The sequence below is a fragment of the Lissotriton helveticus genome, chromosome 8, assembly GCF_964261635.1.
Source record: "Lissotriton helveticus chromosome 8, aLisHel1.1, whole genome shotgun sequence".
NCBI classification, from domain to species: Eukaryota; Metazoa; Chordata; class Amphibia; order Caudata; family Salamandridae; genus Lissotriton; species Lissotriton helveticus.
In genome coordinates this window covers 766,773,989-766,794,686 of record NC_136069.1, presented here as the reverse complement: position 1 = coordinate 766,794,686, position 20,698 = coordinate 766,773,989, and the positions used below count along the sequence as shown (strand labels likewise).

The window sequence follows — 20,698 nt, the reverse complement described above, 5'->3', positions numbered from 1 at the left end:
GGGGGTTGGAAAACAATACAATCATTTGGTAAAGGTTTAGATTGTTAGGCATTTGCCGAGGTTATGTTGTGTAAATGTGCACCTGTTTCAATAAAGCGGCCTTTTTCACACTCTATTTGGTCTCTTGGTCTGCTCACCTTCCCCCACCCCTCCCTCCCAATTCGCCATGTGCCAGAGCCGAGGCGTATGCCCGTGCGCCGGTGAACTGCACCGCCACCCCGCACCATGAACAGTACATTCCTCTTTACTCTTATTAAACAAAACAATATGCAAACCAACAATCTGTTACCAGTTCAGGATAATGAGGCCACTTCCGGCTCGACAAAGCAGGTACAGGTCGCCGCCCATCACGGGTCCACGGTTTGTCACATCATGAACCCTGCAAGATGGGAGGAGGGGACAGGATTCCTCAGCAGATGGTACCGGGAACACCCTTCCCGGGATGGAGGCAGAGACTGGGCAACCTCCTTCGGGACGCAGCCATCAGTAGCCTTAAGGGGGGAGCCGGACTGCTCTCCTTCAGGGTCTATCTATCTGCTGTGATGGGGGCTCCCTGTCGGTCATTTCCAAAACAGCCGTGGGTGTCACCCTCTGGCGGGTTTCACTCTCCTCAGACACTCTCTGACTTGGGCCTGCCTCCTCACTTTCCAGGATTGGGAGACTGGGAGTTCCGTAATGAACTTTTATGAGTTTTTCTGTTCCCCTCTGGGCAGTGACCATCGTGCCTCTCCGGCGAGTTATTGTCTTTTGGAACTGCTCAAATGGGAGGCGGAATTTGCTCCCTGGATGCCTCTTTGATGTAGTCCATGTCCCCTTCACAAATGGCCGATGCATTTGCTTTCTGGTTAATGCTGGACTGGTCGTTGGTGCTGGTCCTTTTGGCCAGGACCCGGGCGCTATCGATAGGGGAAGGAAACCAGTTCGGGTGATGGGGAATTGTGTCCCTCAGTACTCTGCCCATGCTCGCTGGCCCTGGTGCTCTCTCCTTCGTAATATGGGCCGTCAACCGGTATTCTCTCAGGAAACTGTAGATGGCTTATTCCAGAGGCGCTTTTTCGGCCAATGCAAATGACTTTTTTGAGGGTGCGCATGAAACGTTCAACCTCCCTGTTTGCTTGAGGCCAGCGAGGCCTCACTTTCCGATGGCGCATGCCCCAAGATCTGAGATATTCAGCAAACTATTGTCCCTGAAATGGTGGGCCATTGTCTCTCTTCATCACCTCAAAGATTCCATGGGTAGCGATGATCTTCTCCACTTTGGTGATCAACTCCTGGGCGGTTTGGCCTCCTACAATTTCGACTTCTGGGTATTTTGTGTAATCATCTATGACTATGAGGGTGTAGTGCCCGTCCTGCAGGTGCCCAAAGTCTATCCTGACACGCTTCCAAGGTCGTTGCAGGTTGTCTTCTGTAATGACGGGTGCAGGTCGCTCCGGCTGACCGGATACCTGGCACAACTGGCATGTTCTGACTGCCTGCTCTACCATCATGTCCATCTCTGGGAGCCACATTTTTGTCCTCAGCCGACTTGTTGTCTTCACGACGCCTTGGTGCCCTCTGTGTGACTTCCACCGCCTGTTGAGCAAGGCTTGACGGGATGATTAGTCACGGACCTCTCAAAAGGCATCCATTTCTGTCAATGGATAGTTCTTCTTTGACTCTCATTAGCGACTCCAATGTGGCCTTTGCTTGTGTTGTCCGTCTGGCCATACTGGTCTGGATGGAGCGCCAGTCAATAGCTTCAACCGCAGTGATGGCCAGCTGCAGACACTCTTCACTTCTGGTAGCTTCCACCAGTGTTTCGATCCTCATCGGAATCGTCCTGGACCATTCGGCCCCGAAACAAATGTATTCTTCGATGTCTTCGGCCTCCTCTTCTTCTGCTTTGGTCGCCGCCCTCGGGTGCCTCGAGAGGTAGTCTGCTGGGTTGGATGAACCCATTTGTACTCTACCCTGTAATCATATCCTTGCAGCTGGAGGATCCACTTCTCTATCCTTGGGGGGGCTTCGAGGCGGACCCTTGAAAGAGAGGTATAAGCGGCTTGTGGTCTGTGGATACTGTTAACGGGTGGCCATACACGTAAATGTGAAAATGCCGACAGGCCCAATGAATAGCTATAGCCTCCCTTTCAATCTGAGAGTAATGCTGCTAGGTTTCCGTCAGGGAGCGGCTTGCGTAGGCAAACGGATCCCATTTGTCGTTGCGTTACTGTTGCGTGAGCACTGCTCCTAGCCCGTAGGGGCCAGCATCAACGACAATGTTGGTGGGCCGGGTCAAAGAACCACAGCGTGGTGTTTGCTGAGAGTGCTGTTTTAGTGTCCTTGAAGGCTCGTTCTTGGTGGGGGCCCACTGCCACTTGGTGGTGGCCTTTGTCTGTTCCCTGAGGGGTTTCATGATGTTGGTCAGATCTGGGATGAAGCGTCCACAGAAATTAACCGTCCCCAAGAAGCTCCGCATCTCCGAGATGTTGGAGGGTGCCAGAGCACCCTGAATGTCCTGTACCTTGTCGGGATCTGGGGCCACTACTTTGTCCGAGAACATCTACCCAAAGAAACTGATTTTCTTTTGCAAGAATTGGCATTTTTCTTTGTGCCGCGTAAGGCTGGCTTCTCGGATCCATTGGAGGACACTGCGGAGCCATCTGTGATGATCCTCCAGGGATGTTGCGTATACCAACAGGTCATTGCTGACGTTAAGGACTCCCGGGAGCCCGCTTAAGACTTCCCTAAGAGGGTTCTGAAACACCTTGGCAGCGCTCGAAATCCCGAAGTTGAGGCGCTTGTATCGTCTCAGGCCTACATGGGTGGAGAATGTAGTGATATATCAGGAATCTGGATGTAGGAGCAGTTGGTGATACCCCAAGCGTAAGTCCATTTTTGAGCACCACACTGCACCATTCAGCTCCCGCAGAATGTAGTTGATAGTAGGGGTTATGTGACGTTCCCTTTTTATGGCCACGTTTGGGTGGTGCATGTCAATGCAGATGCGGACCTGCCCAGGCTGCTTCAGCTTTCTGGCCACCACTATCGGGGACACCCATGGGGTGGGCCCACTGACCTTCTCTATGATCCCTTGCCATTCCAACAACTCCAGTTCATCTTTAACTTTGTCGGAGGTGGAACCCTATGTGACTGTGTCTCATCACAACTGTTTGAACTGAGTAGTCGATGTGGAGTCAGACTTCTTTCCCTTTGAGGCATCCTATGCCTTGGAAGATATCTTCAAACTCCTCCATGATGGCCACTAATTCTTCTTCCTGGACAGCGAGGACAAAGGAGATCAGCCTCAGCTCTTCCACCGCATGGCCACTGACCAGCATTCCACTCCCTTCTTCTGTTACATACACAGTGGTGGGGATACTCATGTCCTGATGCCGAAGTTCAGTTTTGAAGCACCCCAGGAGCGGGATGAGTGTCTTCTGCTCATACGCGAATACGCAAATCTTGGCCTCGCGCAACGTTGGGCATGGACTCAGGTTTCTGTAGACATTGGAGGCCATCAGTTCAATTGAAGCCCCGGTGTCTGTGGTGGTCCACACGTCTTGGTGGTGAATCTGGATCTTACACTTTGGGAGTCTGCGCCTTTTCAGGGGCAGTTGGTCCACTGCAAATATGTAATGAACAGGATAGTCCCCTGTGTCGTCATCTATGTCTTCACTATTCTGTGTGTCGCCTACGGACAGGGCCATTTGTTTCTGAGGCTTCTCTGACCTGCACACTGCTGCAAAATGGTTTATCCGGCCACATGCCGTGCACCTTCTCCCTTTTGCCGGGCAGTCCTACATGCAGTGGGGTGTACCGCATTCCTTCCTTTTGTCCTGCTGACGCTTGCCTGGGAATTGGCGTGGTTTGGCCTTCACAACGTTCGCCTGCTCAGTCTTGATAGGGCAGTGGAGTGCAGCCTCCATGTGGGATGCCCTGGCCTTCACCAACTCCTTTGACCGTCCCATGGTGAGAATGTCTGCCAAGGGTTTGCCAGATTCCTGGAGAATGTTCTCTCTGAGCTTCGAGGAGTTAGCAGCTCTGTATTATCTGTGCCCTAATTTCTTCCTATTCATCTTGGAAACCACACGTGCTGGCCAACTCTTTCAGGCTTCCATGGAACGCATCTAACGACTCCTCTGCTTCCTGTTTGGCCTGGCGGAAGATGAATCTCTCATAGTCTCTGTTCGCCATAGGCTCAAAGTGTGCATTTAGAGCATTGAGCAATGTCACGTATGTCTTGGGGGTGGCCTCTACCAGCATTTTCTATATGCGATGTATATCTTTGCCTCCTAGGTGGAGAAGCAGCACCCGGCACCTGTCACGGCCGATGCCCGCCCCCTCGAAGTAGAATTGAATCTGTCCAGTCCTTCCATTTTGGGGCAAGTGAGGAGGGAGCGCCATCCACTATAAAGGGCTCAATTTCTGGGATCGCCGCCTTCAGGATACAACTGGGGTGTACACCCCAGTTTCAAACTTGAACTTGAAACTGGGGTGTACCTCGCAGCATGTGCGCTGCCCCGCTCTGCCAGAATGGGCAACCGCCTGACCGAGGGTACTCGTGGCCTTGCTTCACACAGGCTTTTTCACACAGCGTCCTGTCTGCCTGCACCAGGGGGTGCGTGGAGCCGAGCCCATGCGAGAGAGAGGGTGTGGATCTGGTGTGAATCTGGGGCCGCAAGGCCTTTGCCAGGGACAAAAGCTGATTCACCTCCGTGGCGCGCTGTGGAGCCGAGCGCAGTGCGGCAAAATAGCGTGTGTTCGCTACCGCCTCGTCGCCAGTGTAAAATGCTGGGTAGCGGGGGACCAAGTGCGTGCTGCAGCGCTAAATAATAAACGCTATGCTGGTGTATGGTTTGGTAGCGCGGTCCCAACTACTGCCACTGGGCCACGTCTTTTTATTTTATTATCTCGGCGCGTCTTGCGCCAGAGCCGAGGCGTACGCCCCATGTGTGGGTGAACTGCACCGCCGCCCCGCAAAATTAACATTACAACGTTGATAAAGAGTTTCATGAAACGAAAGGACTTAACTGCTATTAAAGAATGTATGTATGGGTATGTATGATAGAAATCCAGACTCTTGTCTAGTGAAAACAAACAGGAGCACACACTGTAAATTCCGATCATGGATTTCCGTCTTTCGATCAAGCTCAGGAGGACCAGATCCATATCAGAGTTTCAAGATAACCGCAAAAAATAAGTATTTGCACAGTGAATATGTAAGAGAGTTCCATTTTGATTCAGTTGTTAATGGTCAAATATGGCAAGGATGCAGCCCACCGAGACCTATGTTCGTAGTCTCTTGAGTAAAAGTGCCTGATATTGACTTTTTTATATAACTTCTGCAGCTTCCAGTTCTATAGTAGACGTTCGGATTTCCCACTTAGATGGCACCCCATTTATCGACTTCACGAGGATAAAAGACCGGGTTGACTGTTACAGACCTCAGACATATACCCTGCTAATCATATAGATGTCCACAGCATACACTCAGCTCGTTCACTCATTGTACCGTTTTTTGTATGAAGATCCCTATTCTGAAACGTAGTGCTTTTGGGGTAAAAGTTGTAAGTTGTGTTTTATTATATAGACACTTTACAAACAGCCTACCTCCCAGAAAAGCTGGGATGCCTGGGGCAGGTCATTCCATATTAGCTGTCCAGACATGTAGTTCACTCCTACCGCCCTGTAAGTGACAATGAAAAATACACTTTTGATCTAGTTCCCTTTGGGCTGAAAGCTCAGTTGTATTATTTAGTGATTGAGTTAGGGGAGATGGGGCTAACTAAGACAAGCCACAAATGGAGAATGGTTCACCTGCATCTGATTGTAGGCTTGGCAAACTCTGCAGCTGAAGAAATACAAGCACACCAACCCCAATGACCTTTACAAGCAGCAAAAACACCACCCATGCCGAAATTACCTGGGAAGGAGCCTGTCAAATATTCGTCAAGCAGGCTGTGGTCCTTGATGGGTGTTTGCTGGCTTTTGTGACCTCGGAGTTTTGTAACGCCCCTGCTGCAGTGGCTCACCTGCTTTTGTCTCATTGCACGAAACCAAGAAGCCGCATCTTCTCTGAATGTTTTAAAAGTCTTATTAGTATGGCAGGGGGACCGCGCCGGACGGAAAGACCGTCCGCCGTTTTTCCGCCCGGTCGCCTTGCGGCCGGGGCGGAAAAGGTTTAATATGGTGGCGGTGTCTATTAGACACCGCCAGCCATATTACCATGGGTTCAGTTGGATGCCTTTCCGTGGCATCAATGCCGCCACGGAAAGGCATGCGGTCTTCCTCGGGGCCCCCAGAGTGAAGGAGAGGTGGGGGGTGCACACGGGGGTACCTGTGGTACCCCCCTGCATTTACATAAACAAAGCGGCAGGCACCGCGGTGCCTGCCGCTTTGTGTATGTAAATGCATACATGCATGTTTAGCATTGTGGCGGGCGGTGCTGAGAGCACCGCCCACCACAATGCTAAACATGCAGGATGCGCCCGCCACAGTGGCGGGCGCATCCTAATACCCCCAAGGGACCCCCGCCCTTATAGCGGGCGGTCCCAATCACCGATAGGATGGCGGGCGGACTAAGTCCGCCCGCCATCCTAATGACCCCCTTAATGTGGACCAAACACAAGGAGATGATGGACGGAGTGCTGAAACTTTTCAGACACTCACCTCCAGTCACAGATCTGGGTTGAACCCATCATTGTTCTTTAGCTCTCTTTTCCACCCCCGTTCCTACGCAGCTATATGCAAATCAGTCTTGACTCTGCCTCATGGGAATAGTCCAGCCTGAACTGCCAAGCCAGGTCTTCCCTGGACCGGAAACAAGCATCCTGGGACTGGTTTCAGGGTAACACCCCTCATCAGCCAGGCTAGCTTGAATCCAGTGAGCAAGGGACCCACGTCTGGGCATACCTTGCCAACTTAGGGTGAACAAAGCAAACACAAGGAGATGATGGACAGACCGCTGAAACTGTCCAGACACTCACCCCCAGTCACATATCTGGGTTGAATCAATCATTGACTTTCCTAAAGTATTTCTCTGCTGCTTGCAAGCATCTTTATATTCCTTTCATTAAAATGTTGTGTCCATTAAGGGCCCACACTGCATAACATTCTCTTATAATGGCTGAAAAGGTGTATACCTGAAGCACCTCACATTAGCAGCATACACTGCATAACATTCTCGTATAATGGCTGAAAAGGTGTATACCTGACGCACCTCACACCAGCAGCAATGCTGTTCATGACGCAACTCCTTGGATAAATAACGCCCATGGGGATCATTGGTATGGTTAAGAACACCGGCAGTGCAATGATGTCCTTCGGATACCGTGCCATGGAACAAAGTGTCTCAAAATGTTGAAATCACACAATGCTAAAAGTTGTGTGGGGAATAGAATATAGCTTTAGAATACTGTGTGGTAGAATTACGTTTACACCATATTTTTCCGCTGAGGGTTTATATAATGGTACTTTGTTAATTAATATAGACATACCACCCGTTTTACTTAGTCATTTAGACTAATACTTTCGACACTCATATTCTGTGATTATCTTCAAATATGAGTTTTCTTTTTAGTTCGACCCTTTTGTTTGTTTAATCCTCCTAAATTGAGGTTCATGGTTTGCGTGCGTCACGAACAATTAATGTGCCTTTTGTTCCATGAAACGCTGCTGAGCCTTTCATAGCTCTGCCCTTGATAAATGAGTTGTACTCTGTTATTTTGTGGGCATGGGCACCTGGCTTGTCATGGCATCTCCCTAACATTTTCCCACGTTTCCTCGCTCTGTCGTTGCCGGAGTCTGGTTTTCCCTTACTTGATTAATGTCCCCTAACCAGTACATCCGATCCCTCTCCTGCTTCCTACTGGCCAACAAGACACTTATTACTAGCGCTTTATTCAGGGAAGATCATTTGAGTCACAAGATCCCTTCATTATTCCCTGTCTTATTCCCTTTCTTTCGTTGTACTGGGGCCTCTAGCAAATTGACACATAAGAACAGAGTGAACCTCTAAGCAAGCAAGCAACCAACATAAATTAAAACGTCCTGTGCCCTTTGTATAGGTGACGTGTGTGTGTGCGTGTGGGTGCGTGTGTGTGTGTGTGTGTGTGTGTGTGTGTGTGTGTGTGTGTGTGTTTCCGCGCACATGATGTCTGACGGTATGTTGCTCAGTTTTTATATGCACATATAAATGTAATTGCATGAGTGTGACTCGGTAAGTTAAATGGATGCCCCAGACGTTTGCTGTGATCTACAGGTCCAATGGCTGACGAAGCTCTGCCTTCGTACATCTGAAGTTTGTGAATTGAACACCATTAAAACTGGATGACATCATCCTTTTATTTGCAGCATTTACAAGTGGCAGATGTGCATTACGAAGCATTAGACAATAGAACATTTATTATAAATGTGTGACTAGATGTGTTGGGTCTGTGTGGATGGACTTTACATAAAAAGTAACCTATTGGCTTTGTCAGTGATTGCTTCTTATCTGATACACTTATCCTTCCCAAAATGAAAATAGAAGGAAATACACAATGAACTGAAGTTAATATATGAATGTTAACAATCAACTGAAGTACAATATTTATATGTTTCCAACTTCCCCTGCATAGTAACTTCAGATATCCTCGGTATTCATTTATTCCTACCTGCAAGTTTTTGGGGAGCTTACACTTGTTGCTCTCTTTGGTGACGTCCCTTTTATCAAATAGTGAATATTCCTTTAGTTGTATAAGCTCCTGTTTCTCGTATGATGTGCTGTCCTGATTTGCGGCATATTTACTGCTGCATTCAACTAGGACACATTGACTACTTTCATAAAGTATTTATATAAATGTATTTTCAACGAGAATATATATGAAGGACCTTTCCATTAGTGATTAATTTAAACACTTTAATACTTATAGTATAGAGTTGTGATTTACGTTTATTCTTTTATTTTTTAGAGCTTCTCACATGGTCATCACTTTTGTCAAACGATATCCCGATCATCTGGTTATAAATCTTGATAAGGTATGTTTTTAAACGAACAATATTCAAGTATTTTAATTCTTACTAACACAATTGCTTACATGTTGATTGTTTTAAATGTAATGCCATGCGTAATTTCTCGCTTTGAGGCATCAGCCATCGCCTTACTGACTATACAAATGTATCGCTGCTGTGGCTACTGAAGATAGGTTCTGCCACAGGTCTCCCGAGGAAGCCCTCGGGCTTTCCCATGCTCTACAGGTAAGGCAGTTTAGGTAAACTACATAACGAGTACGTGACCATCCTAAGCTCCTCGAAGGCGGTCGCTCCACACGCTGCTCCCAGCCCTGTACCTGACCTGGTATCGTAGCGCTGCTCGCGCTGTTGTTGCTCAACTCGAGTGAATTGGAGCTGATCTCTTACCTGGAAGCATTGTCCTCGCGCTGCTATTGCTTAATTGCATTTTGTGGTATCGTTGTACTGCGCATTGTTTATCCGTTACTGTACACTGTGGTATCGCTGTACTGCACATTGTTTATTTATTACTGTACACTGCTGCATTTGCTTGCTTGCTCCGATTTGTGCCTGATTGTGCCAATTTCGCTGGCCATTCCACTGCCATTCGCTTTGCCTGTGCCCCAATCTCGTCCTGGTAGCCTTTTGGCTTGCAGCCATTTTGTTGTGTTGTGGCTCCCAGCACGGCTCTCCGCCCCGCACCCGCACCCAGCTGATCTCCCTCGCCCCTCCCCCGTCATTATCCACTTATGACAGATGCATTTACGCGCAGCGTTTACGCGAAGCGGTCACGCTCCGAAGGTGCGCCAAAGGTAAGCCCGTCTACGCCCGTCCGCGCCTGGACCGCGCCCAGCGCCAGACCCCCTGGCCCCCTCAAAATCCTCTCCGCCCGCATAACATACGACACCGCAACCCTCTCAGCCCTTAATCCCGGCCGCCCTCCAAACTGCTACCAAGCCGCCCCAGGACACACCCATGGACCCTTCACCTGCCACTCCTGCAAATTCGACTGCATCAGGACCCACACCAAATCCACGAACTCCAAACACCGCTCCCACCCTAACCGCCTGAAGTGCATCCTGCTGAACACCCGCTCGGTCCACAGACATGCCATTGAACTCTGGGACCTACTCGACACTGCATCGCCGGACGTCGCTTTCCTTACAGAAACATGGCTGAACGCCTCCTCAACCCCTGACATCCCCATAGCCATCCCGGGCGATTACAAGATCATCCGAAAAGACAGCTCCAACCAAACAGGAGGAGGCATCGCCATCGTCCATAAGAACACCATCCGAATAACGACCAGCTCCGACGATACCCTCGCTACCGCCGTACACCTTTACTTCCAAATCCACACCGACCCCAGGACCACACTCAGAGGTACCCTCATCTACAGACCACCAGGAACCCGCACACAATTCAACGAAGACATCACTGACTTCATCAGCCCACATGCCCTCACCTCCGAGAACTACATTTTACTAGGAGACCTCCACTTCCACCTGGAAAAGAAAAACGACAGCAACACCACCAACCTTCTGGACAACCTGGCCAATCTCGGACTCAAACAACTTGTTGACACCCCCACCCACCTTGCCGGACACACGCTCAACCCTATCTTCACCTCCAGCAAACACATCTCCTTCGATCACACCACAGCTCTCCATTGGACGGACCACAGCTGCGTTCACTTCAGCTACAAAAAGACCACAACCCACAACCCCCCACAACCTATTCCTCGAAGAAACTGGAACAAAATCACCACCGACCAACTCTTCACTTCACTTAACCAAAACCCTCCTGCCATATCATCGGACCCAAACCATGCGGCCACCAAACTCACACAATGGATCACCCACAGCGCTGACGAATTAGCACCCTTGAAAAACCACCAGATCAAACAAGGTAACAAAAAGGTCCCCTGGTTCAACGATGACCTTAAGAAATCCAAGAAGTCATGTCGTACTCTCGAGAAAACCTGGAGAAAAAACCCAACCACTGACAACCTCACCACCCTCAAGGACGCCACCCGCAATCACCACCAATTGATCCGATCCACAAAGAAATCAGCATTCAAGGATCGACTCGACAACAACGCCCACAACAGCAAGGAACTATTCAACATCGTCAAAGAATTTACCAACCCCTCCGCCGGCACCAACGACATCATTCCCTCCCAAGACCTCTGCGACTCTTTATCCTCTTTCTTCCACAACAAAATCGCCGACATACATAACAGCTTTGAAAACCAATCCGAAGAACAGCCCACTCCACCCCCCTCCGAACCAAAACAGCACTCTCACAACCTTTGCGCCTGGAACCCCATCACCACTGAAGACACCATCCGCCTGATGAACTCCATCCACTCAGGTTCACCAACCGACCCATGTCCCCACCACATTTTCAACAAAGCAGACTCCATCATCGCACCCCATCTCCGCGATGTCATCAACTGTTCCTTCAACTCTGCTACCTTCCCGGAATGCTGGAAACATGCCGAACTCAGCGCCCTTCTGAAGAAACCCACAGCAGACCCCTCTGAATTCAAGAACTACAGCCCCATCTCACTCCTCCCATTCCCTGCCAAAGTCATTGAGAAAGCCGTCAATAGTCAGCTCGCCGCCTTCCTTGAATCCAACAAATCCCTCGACCCCTCACAGTCTGGCTTCCGAGCCAAACACAGCACCGAAACCGCCCTCATCGCAGCTACAGACGACATCCGGACGCTACTGGACAATGGAGAAACTGTCGCCCTCATCCTACTCGACCTCTCCGCCGCCTTCGACACAGTCTGTCATAGCACCCTCATACAACGCCTCAGCAACGTCGGAATACAAGGGAAAGCATTGGAATGGATCATCTCGTTCCTCGCCGGAAGAACCCAGAGAGTCTGCCTCCCCCCATTCAAATCAGAGGCCACTGAAGTCATCTGCGGCGTACCACAAGGATCATCACTCAGTCCTACCCTCTTCAACGTTTACATGAGTCCCCTCGCATCCATCGCGCGACAACACAACCTCAACATCATCTCCTACGCAGACGACATCCAGCTGATCCTCTCCCTCACCAAAGACCCAAACACCGCCAAAACCAATCTACACGAAGGAATGAAAGAAGTAGCCGAATGGATGAAGAACAGCCGTTTAAAACTAAACTCGGACAAAACGGAAGTCCTCATCTTAGGATCATCCCCCTTCATCCTGGGACGACTCATGGTGGCCACCGGCCCTGGGTACAGCACCCACACCTACAGATCAAGCACGTAACCTTGGCTTCATCCTGGACTCCTCCCTCTCGATGACCAGACAAGTCAACGCCGTCTCATCTTCATGCTTCAACATCCTACGTATGCTCAAAAAAATCTTCAGTTGGATCCCCGCCGAAACAAGAAAGACAGTCACCCACGCTCTGGTCACTAGCCGACTGGATTATGGAAATACCCTTTACGCCGGAACCACAGCCAAATTACAGAAAAAACTCCAAAACGCCTCAGCCAGACTCATACTGGACATCCCCCGTCAAGCTCACATCTCCGGTCACCTGAAAGACCTCCACTGGCTCCCCGTCAACAAAAGAATAACGTTCCGTCTCCTCACCCACGCACACAAGGCCCTCTACGACCTAGGACCCGAATGCCTCAACACAAGACTGTCCTTCTACACACCCACCCGCCAACTACGATCATCCAATCAAGCCCTCGCCGCAATTCCGCGCATCCACAGATCCACCATGGGAGGAAGATCCTTCTCCTATTTAGCGGCCAAAACCTGGAATTCTCTCCCCACTCACCTCCGCCTCACACAGAACCACCTCTCCTTCAGAAAGCAGCTAAAAACCTGGCTTTTCGATAAATAATGCACCCACCCTCCCTCAAGCGCCTTGAGACCCTCTGGGTGAGTAGTGCGCTATACAAATTCTGGAACTTGAACTTGAGTGACTGTCTCCTATATTGTCTCAAAATGTTATTTCTGTTTGAAGCGCCATTGCTGAATCAGTTGCTTATCTGGAATTAACATTGTGCTTACTTTGTTTATTTTGTACTATTTTGCCTGTTTTTCTATTGCCTAGCTCGCCTTATTGGTTTGACCACATTCCCCGACAGGTGATGACACCTGCTTTTCCCTTAAGAACTAATCCCAGATTGCTGACACCCTCCTCTCTCCATCCCAGCTGACCTTCAGCATGTTCTGTCTTCTGTAGTCCAGTGGGATCAGTCACCCGCGCATCCCTTTCACCACAATTTAATCCCTCCTCCCTTTGCTTTCAGTGTTTCTATCCATTCTGGGTGTCTAGTTGAGGGCGAAAAGGTTAAGTGCATCTTCCTGTGGCAGTCTGTAGGGCAGGAGTTGGTCTAGAGCCAAATCCCGCTTTCAATCCTTCTCCATCCTGTACTCCCCTCTCTTGCAACCCCTCAACCCTAATAGCTATTCCTTTACACAGCATTATTCTTCCAATGATTCTACACTTCTGGTTACCTAGACACTCTTAATATGTGATAATTCTTATTAATTTCTTTCCATAATTGTCCCACTCTGTGGCATCTCTTCTTTGACTCCTGGTAGACTTCATAAACTACACTGTGTGTGGAGAAGTGTGGCTCACTGGTTAGAGGAGGCAGACCTGGAAGCAGAGGTCAGCCCGGGACCAGGGTTCAATTCCCGGCTCGGCGGGGTCTTGAGTCCTAAAATGTCCATGGACTCGACAATTCTCGTGCCTACTCGATTCACAGGTTCACACTCTGCGACTCTGGGCAATAGCTTGCTTAATCTCCACAACGGCCCCTCGCGGCGGGATGCCTGGCTTTCACCTTGCGGATACCCTGCCGGGGTTATCTCACAGGGGAATACCAGGACGGGTTCCCTAAGCAAGCGCTTAGAAACCGCTTGGTGATTTGCACTATATAAATTCCTGTACATTTACATTTACACTCCTACCTCCTGGTTTCTTTTATTGGATGTCTCCTCTTCTGCTCTTGGATGGACCGCCTACTACACATTTCCTGATTTCATTAGGTTGTTCCACTAACTCCTCCTCATTCCTGGTGTACCGCATAGCACATGCTCCATCTGTCAACTGCACCTTTCCCTGGATTGTTCCTCTTGCACTCCTTAGTGAACCCCAGAAGATGAGTTCTCTTGTTTCTTTTGCACTTGTTCTCTGAGAGTAATTACTCTTTGCTCCTGGATGGATATCAGATAACCTATTCCATTTTTACCATCCTACTTTAGGGACTTGCTCCTCTTTAACTTATGGTAAACCCAATAGAGCATGTATGGCCAACCATTCTTATGGGATGGGGTTTGCAATAATTTTGGGAACCAGGGGGCCACTTGAGTGAAACAAGCGAGCCAGACCAATACAGAGGTACTTTGTGAGAGCCCAGTATGTATTAGAGTTGGTATACCATTGTGTTAAATAAATGTTCTCAGTTTCACATCACTTGGCTCCCTATCTACATACCCCCAGCACACTTACTCACTGAGACTCCAGTCATCTGCCTTCGCTCTTAAGGAAGTGCAGCAGTGCATTTAATTGTTTACTTCCTATTTAATATAATAGCCATGCAGGTTTATAGCAGTGAGGAAATGCCCGATGCACTGCACTGTATGTGACCTGTAGATCACTGGTACAGATTTTAGTGCGAGAGTTCAGTTTCTTCATGCAGCCATTGTAGATATCCTAGTGTAACCTGCAGGTCACAAGTTCCGACCCTGAGAAATAGTTCAGTAGGTTATATTCCTGCTGCATATATCTGCATGCTATGTGTGGTCATAAGTATGAATCCTTGCAGTGCTTTGCTTTTCAGATGTTGATGTAATGATTGACATTCAGCTGAGAAGTAGTATTACTAAGTGACTTAACACAGCACCCAGACATTACCTTGCTGGAGCTCTGAGAGTAAAAACGAATTGTTTAATCTCAAAATCTACCTTCGGCCTGACAGGAAATGATGCCAAGGGCACAATCCCACGCTGTCTTTTTTTCATTTTAGAGTGCCATAGTCCCGGTCTAGAAAGAGCGAGAGGCTGTTCTCTCTCATCAATACCCTCCTGCATTTAATTAGTACTTGTAACCGCATCTCCTGCAGTCCGCATATTTCACGACCAACAGCTCTATTCCACCTGATAGGATTTCTGAAGCAATGCCATGTCAAAAGAGTCTTGTATCTCAGTCAGCTCCATCAACACCTTTTCATCTTTAGTGTGAACAAGGCAGCTGTACTTAACGTTTCAGGTCTTCTTGTCAAATGTCGGTTTTAGCACGTACTTGCTTATTTCTGGTGTCCCGCAGGAATCCGCCTCTTGCTTTTCAATATCTGTCTGCCACTTGGCGGGCTTAGTGGAAAGCTGTGGCCTTACTCTATTCTCATATGCGAATAATACCCAGAATATTTTCTCTCTGACATCAGAGCAAAATTCCACCCTGGAAGATCTTAACAGGCTCCTGCTCTGGCTTCCTAAACACTCCTGCATCTGGCCTTCTCCAGTATTAGGGTGTCTTTCATAGATTCACATGCTTGAATAATCCCCGTCATCGAAGTGGGAGTCCCACGGTAAATAAAATAGCAATAAAATACTAATACATGTATGTAAAAACATAACACCTAAAATATGTACTAGAAAAGGTAGTAAATACCCAGACATAATTCCTACATAGGAATACATGGTAGAGAGAAAAAACACTTGTAACATATTCCTGTCATTATGTTAGTCCAAACTACAGCCAATCAGGCGTCAGCATCCCTCCAGAACCTTCTCCTCTGAGCTCAGTCCCTCAGATTTTCTACCGCACGTCGTGTGAAGGGAGTCTCCCTGAGCTCTGCTCAGTTTTCTCAACTTCTTCAAGTTTTCCTGTGATTTCCAGCATGTCTTCAAGTAAGAAGTCTTTATTTAGACCTTGCTCTTCTTGTGGGAAACCCCCACAAGAAGTGCATTTACTGTCTTTATCCTGACCATGAGGTTGGAAAATGCAAATTTTGCAGAACCCTCTCTACTAAAACCCTTAAGGACAGAGAAGGCCGTCTCCTCCTATGGCTTCAAAGACTTAAGGATAAGGATTCGGCACTTTCAGACGCGGAAAGCCTAGTGTCTGGACCTTCAAAAGCAGCCTCCAAATGCAGCAATGTGCAGGATTTGCCCCCTTCATTCCTAAAAAAGAAGCTTTCTCTGTCTTTGGCTCCTGCAGTGTCTTCTCCACCTCCTGCTACGTCCGCGCCCATGAGACCTGGCTCTCAGGCGTCTCCTGCTTCTTCCCATCATGTTTCTACTAAAAAACATGTTTCATCGTCGACGGGAGCGTCGACAATCATCCCGACGACAAGATCTGCCGTCTCCGGCTCGTCGACGGCGACTGTGACGACGACGTCTGCTTCCGGATCGTCAACGACGGCAACATCGAAGTCATCCATGTCGACGAAGGTATCTCTCAGTTTCAAGACTGTTTCATCGACGATACCTATTGCTTCGTCGTCGACGAAGAAATCTCTCTCGTCGTCAGCTAAATCTTCGTCGACGAGAGTTGTTAAGAAATCTTCTTCATCGCCGGCCCCGTGCCGAGTGCTCCGTCGACGGCGGCTTCATTAACGACGACGGCTTCGTCAACGGTGGTACCGTCGATGAAGGTTTCCTGTGCTATGACTCCGTCGACGCTTAAGCCATCATTGTCGTCGGTTCCGTCGACGACCTCGTCGTCGACGATTACATCTTCATTTGGTTCTTTGCCTTTGGTGCCGATTTCTTCCTCCGGGTCTGACTCATCCACCGTCGACCCACTGCACCAATGTCGCAAAATGCCTGTTGACCAGCTGTCCATCCCAAGTGATCCGCAGCCTCCCTCGCCCTTGTTTGCCACGGGTTCTGAGCAGGACTCAGATTCTGAAGATGATGTGGATAATTTCTTCAGGGTGGCACGCAGTCCTTCGGATTTAGTTATCAAATGCCAGGACTATGGTGAGGACGATGACGAACAGTATTTGCAGGCAGCGGAGCATTCTGTACAAGTTCCAACTGCGACATTGCCTCTGTCGTTCATCTCCAATCTGCAGCATATTTTGGAGGACTACAACCGGCGTTTCCCACCATCTCAACAGGGTTCGCCAGTGCATCATGCTCTTGCGGCTGTTGCGGCTCCTGCTGCTGTTCCGGCTCCTGCTGCTATTCCGGCTCCTGCTGATGTTCCACTACCACAACCACCAACGCCTTCACCTCAAGTTCAGACGTCAGTTCAAATACATACCACAGTGTATGCAGATGACGACGTTGATGTTCTTCCAGAACGTGAAGATGGGGAAGTTCATGATGATGATGATGACGCCACTCACATGGCTGAATGGGACAACTACCAAATTCAGACGCCATCTCCCCCGCCAGTGACGCCTGGGGATTCTCCTCCGGTGGACATTGCAAGTTTCCATCAACTGATGGATAGAGCGGCCCAACGCTTTAAGCTGCCAAGAGTCCAGAGAGAGGAGGATTGTTTCCTCTACGATTTCAAGAATCAACCGTTTAAACAAATCCATACGGTTCCCATCATAGATTTCATTTGGAATGAGGGAGTGAAATTAATGCAAACGCCTAATTCCATACCGGCGCAACTGCCCCGCCTTGAGAAGACATATAAAGCGCCCTTTGGACCTCCAGCGTGCCTGGTAGCACAGCCAAAGCTTGATTCGGTGGTCCCCCAGGCTGCACAGCGTCGTTCCCGGAACCCGACTTCTCCCATAACAGCTCCTCCTGATCGAGAGGGTCGATGCCTTGACGCTATTGGACGCAAGTTTTCCACAATGGCCTCTACCACGGTGAGAGCGGCTAATGCTTTAGCCATTTTAGGGCGCTACGACTGCCAGATGTGGTCAGACATGTCTGCCCTTGTGGCCCTCCTCCGGGACCCTTCCAAGGCGGAAGCCTTGAAGATTCCTCAAGAAGGTGAAAGAACATCTGAGGAAATTATTGACTGCGCAGTTGACGTTGCTTGTACTGGCTTTTGTCAGCTTGTAGGGGCAGCGGTTTTGCGAAGGCAAGGTTGGTTACACTCCACCTCTGTTCGCCAGGAGGTACAGGCAAAGATCCTGGATATGCCGTATGACAGTGAGTCGCTTTTTGGGGCACATGTCGATGAGGCGTTACAGTCCATCAAGAAAGACTGCTCACTCTCTAGGGACTTTGCAGTTTCGTAAGCAGCCTTTTCGTGGTGCACGCGGACGCGGCACCTCTTCCACTTTTTGCGGAGGAAACACTCAATATCGCTCCTACCACCAGGGTAATCAACGATACTCTTCCAACCAATAGCAGTCCTCTCGTCCGCAGTCTTCAAAAACCTACAGGGGAAAGTCTTCCTATAGAGGATCCACTCCCAAACGTCAATAACGTGCCTTTCCCCCCAAAAGTTGGAGGTCAAATCTCCCTGTTCTCTTTTCAGTGGTCCTCCATCACCTCGGACCGTTGGGTTCTGGACAGTGTAGCAAAGGGCCAAGCTCTAGAGTTCGTCAAGATTCCTCCTCCCACTCCACCATCTGGCCCGCCTCCACCCACCTCAAGGAGCTTTTCCATCAAGTTCGTCTAATGATCCAAAAAGGTGCCGCCAAAGTGGTTCCCAAGTCTCAAAGGGGGAAGGGATTCTATTCCTGTTTTTTCCTAATACTCAAGAAGACTGGAGACTGGCGGCCGATCCTGGATTTGCGAGCACTCAACAGATATCTCAAATGTCAATCCTTCTGCATGCTTACGCTCGTAGAGATCTTGCATCTTCTTTCCATGGACGACTTCATGACCACCATCGACCTCCAGAATGCTTACTTCCATGTCCCAATTCTTCCATGGCATCGGAAGTACTTGCGCTTCAGGGTGGGATGGAGAGACTTCCAGTTCAGAGTGCTGCCTTTCGGCCTCCGCTCCACCCCTCGTGTCATCACGAAAGTCTTGGCTCCAGTGGTGGCTTACCTGCGTCTCCAGGGCGTCCAAATATTCCCATACCTGGACGACTGCCTCCTCAAATCACAGTCTTGCAACCAGCTACTTCGGGACACTCAATTTTGTCAGGACGTGTTTCGCTCCCTCGGCCTTTCAATCAATGCCAACAAGTCCCAGATAGACCCAGCTCCCTGCAGAAATGATCTAGGGGCCACTTTGGACACAACGATGGGCAAGGCATTCGTGTCACAAGAGCGTCAACAAAAGATCCTCTGCATAGTTGAACTGATTTGTGCAAGACAGTCCGTTTCAGTCCGGATCTTGAAATCATTTCTGGGGATGGCATCATCCTGCATTGCGCTGATCCCAAATTGCATGCTACGGATTCGTCCCATTCAAGAGGAATTGGACGGACAGTGGCGTCAGGTCACCGGTTCCTTCAACGACCTCGTCAGTATAACTGCTCGCATGAGGGCGGCTCTCAAGTGGTGGCTCTCAAGTGGTGGATAGCAGCCATCCAACCTTGCAACAGGAACTTCTTTCCTTTTGACAACTCCAGAGCTCACTCTGACAACGGACGCCTCCTTAGAAGGATGGGGTGCGCACCTTCAAGGCCTGTCTATCAAAGGCAAATGGACTCTGCCCCAACGTTCTTGGCACATCAACAGGCAGGAGTTGATGGCCGTTTTTCTGGTTCTCAAGTCGTTTCTTCCAATGATCCAGGGGGAGTCGGTGCTCATTCAGACGAACAATACTACCAGTATGCACTATGTCAGCAAGCAGAGCGGGACTAAATCTCCACTCTTGTCTCGGCTGGCTCAGTCGATCTGGGATTGGGCACTCCGTCACCAGATTACATTGACCGCAGTTCATCTACCAGGCATCTGCAACATCCTAGCGGATTCCCTGAGCAGATCCACGTCGTCGACCCACGAGTGGGAGTTACATCAACCAACTCTCGAACTAGTCTTTCGACAGTGGGGTCGTCCGTCACTGGATCTCTTCGCAACCCCGGAGATCGGAAATGCCCATTTTACGCAAGTTGTCATCCCCACCACGGATGGTGCGGGAATGCCCTTTTGATGAACTGGTGCGATCTATTCGCCTACGCGTTTCCTCCGATTCCGCTGGTGGCTTGCGTGCTGTGGAAGATGCGGACACAGCCTTGCCACATTCTCCTGTTCGCCCCCAGATGGCCCCGACAAGCGTGGTTCTCGGAGCTGCTTCTTCCATCCCAGTGCGAGCCCATCCTCCTTCGTCCTCGAGTGGATCTCCTCACGATGGACAAGGGTCAGATTTGCCATCCAAACCCCTCCTCTCTGCAATTATCGGCCTGGAACCTGAGCTCCTTGAATTTGCCCATTTGAATATTTCGCCAGACTGCAGAGACATTCTCGCTTAGGCCAGAGCTCCGTCTACAGTTAAGACTTGCAAGTTCAAGCGGAAGAGGTTCTGTCATTGGTGCGTGGCTGCGAATATCCATCCTATTCATTCCACTCCGGATCAGCTACTTTTGTTCTTTTTGCCCCTGGCTCAATCAGGGCTTTCCCATTCAATCTTGAGGGTTTTCTTGGTGACAATTTCACATTTCCGTCAGGATGGCTCCTCCTCCCTCTGCTCTTCCAGAGTAATTCGCCAATTTTTCAAAGGACTGTTCCGGAAGTTCCCACCTGCCTGGCACCTCAATCTCGTCTTGGCTCAACCGATGAAGGCGCCATTCGAGCCTATCCACAAGGCGGACTTAAAGTTTCTGACCTGGAAGGTGGCCCTTCTCCTTGCTCTGACCTCATCACGTCGCGTGAGTGATATTCACG

At 49.5% G+C, this 20,698-nt stretch overlaps 1 protein-coding gene across 2 annotated transcripts in view; it reads left to right on the top strand.

Annotated features, from left to right (window-relative positions):
• The window catches only part of TGDS (TDP-glucose 4,6-dehydratase), a 465,036-nt gene that overhangs the window by 47,573 nt on the left and 396,765 nt on the right, over window positions 1-20,698 (top strand). For both annotated transcript variants that reach the window (XM_078657602.1, XM_078657603.1), the window contains exon 2: window positions 8,934-9,000. In XM_078657602.1, coding sequence (XP_078513728.1) covers window positions 8,934-9,000 — 67 coding nt within the window. The remainder of the gene's footprint in view (window positions 1-8,933; window positions 9,001-20,698) is intronic.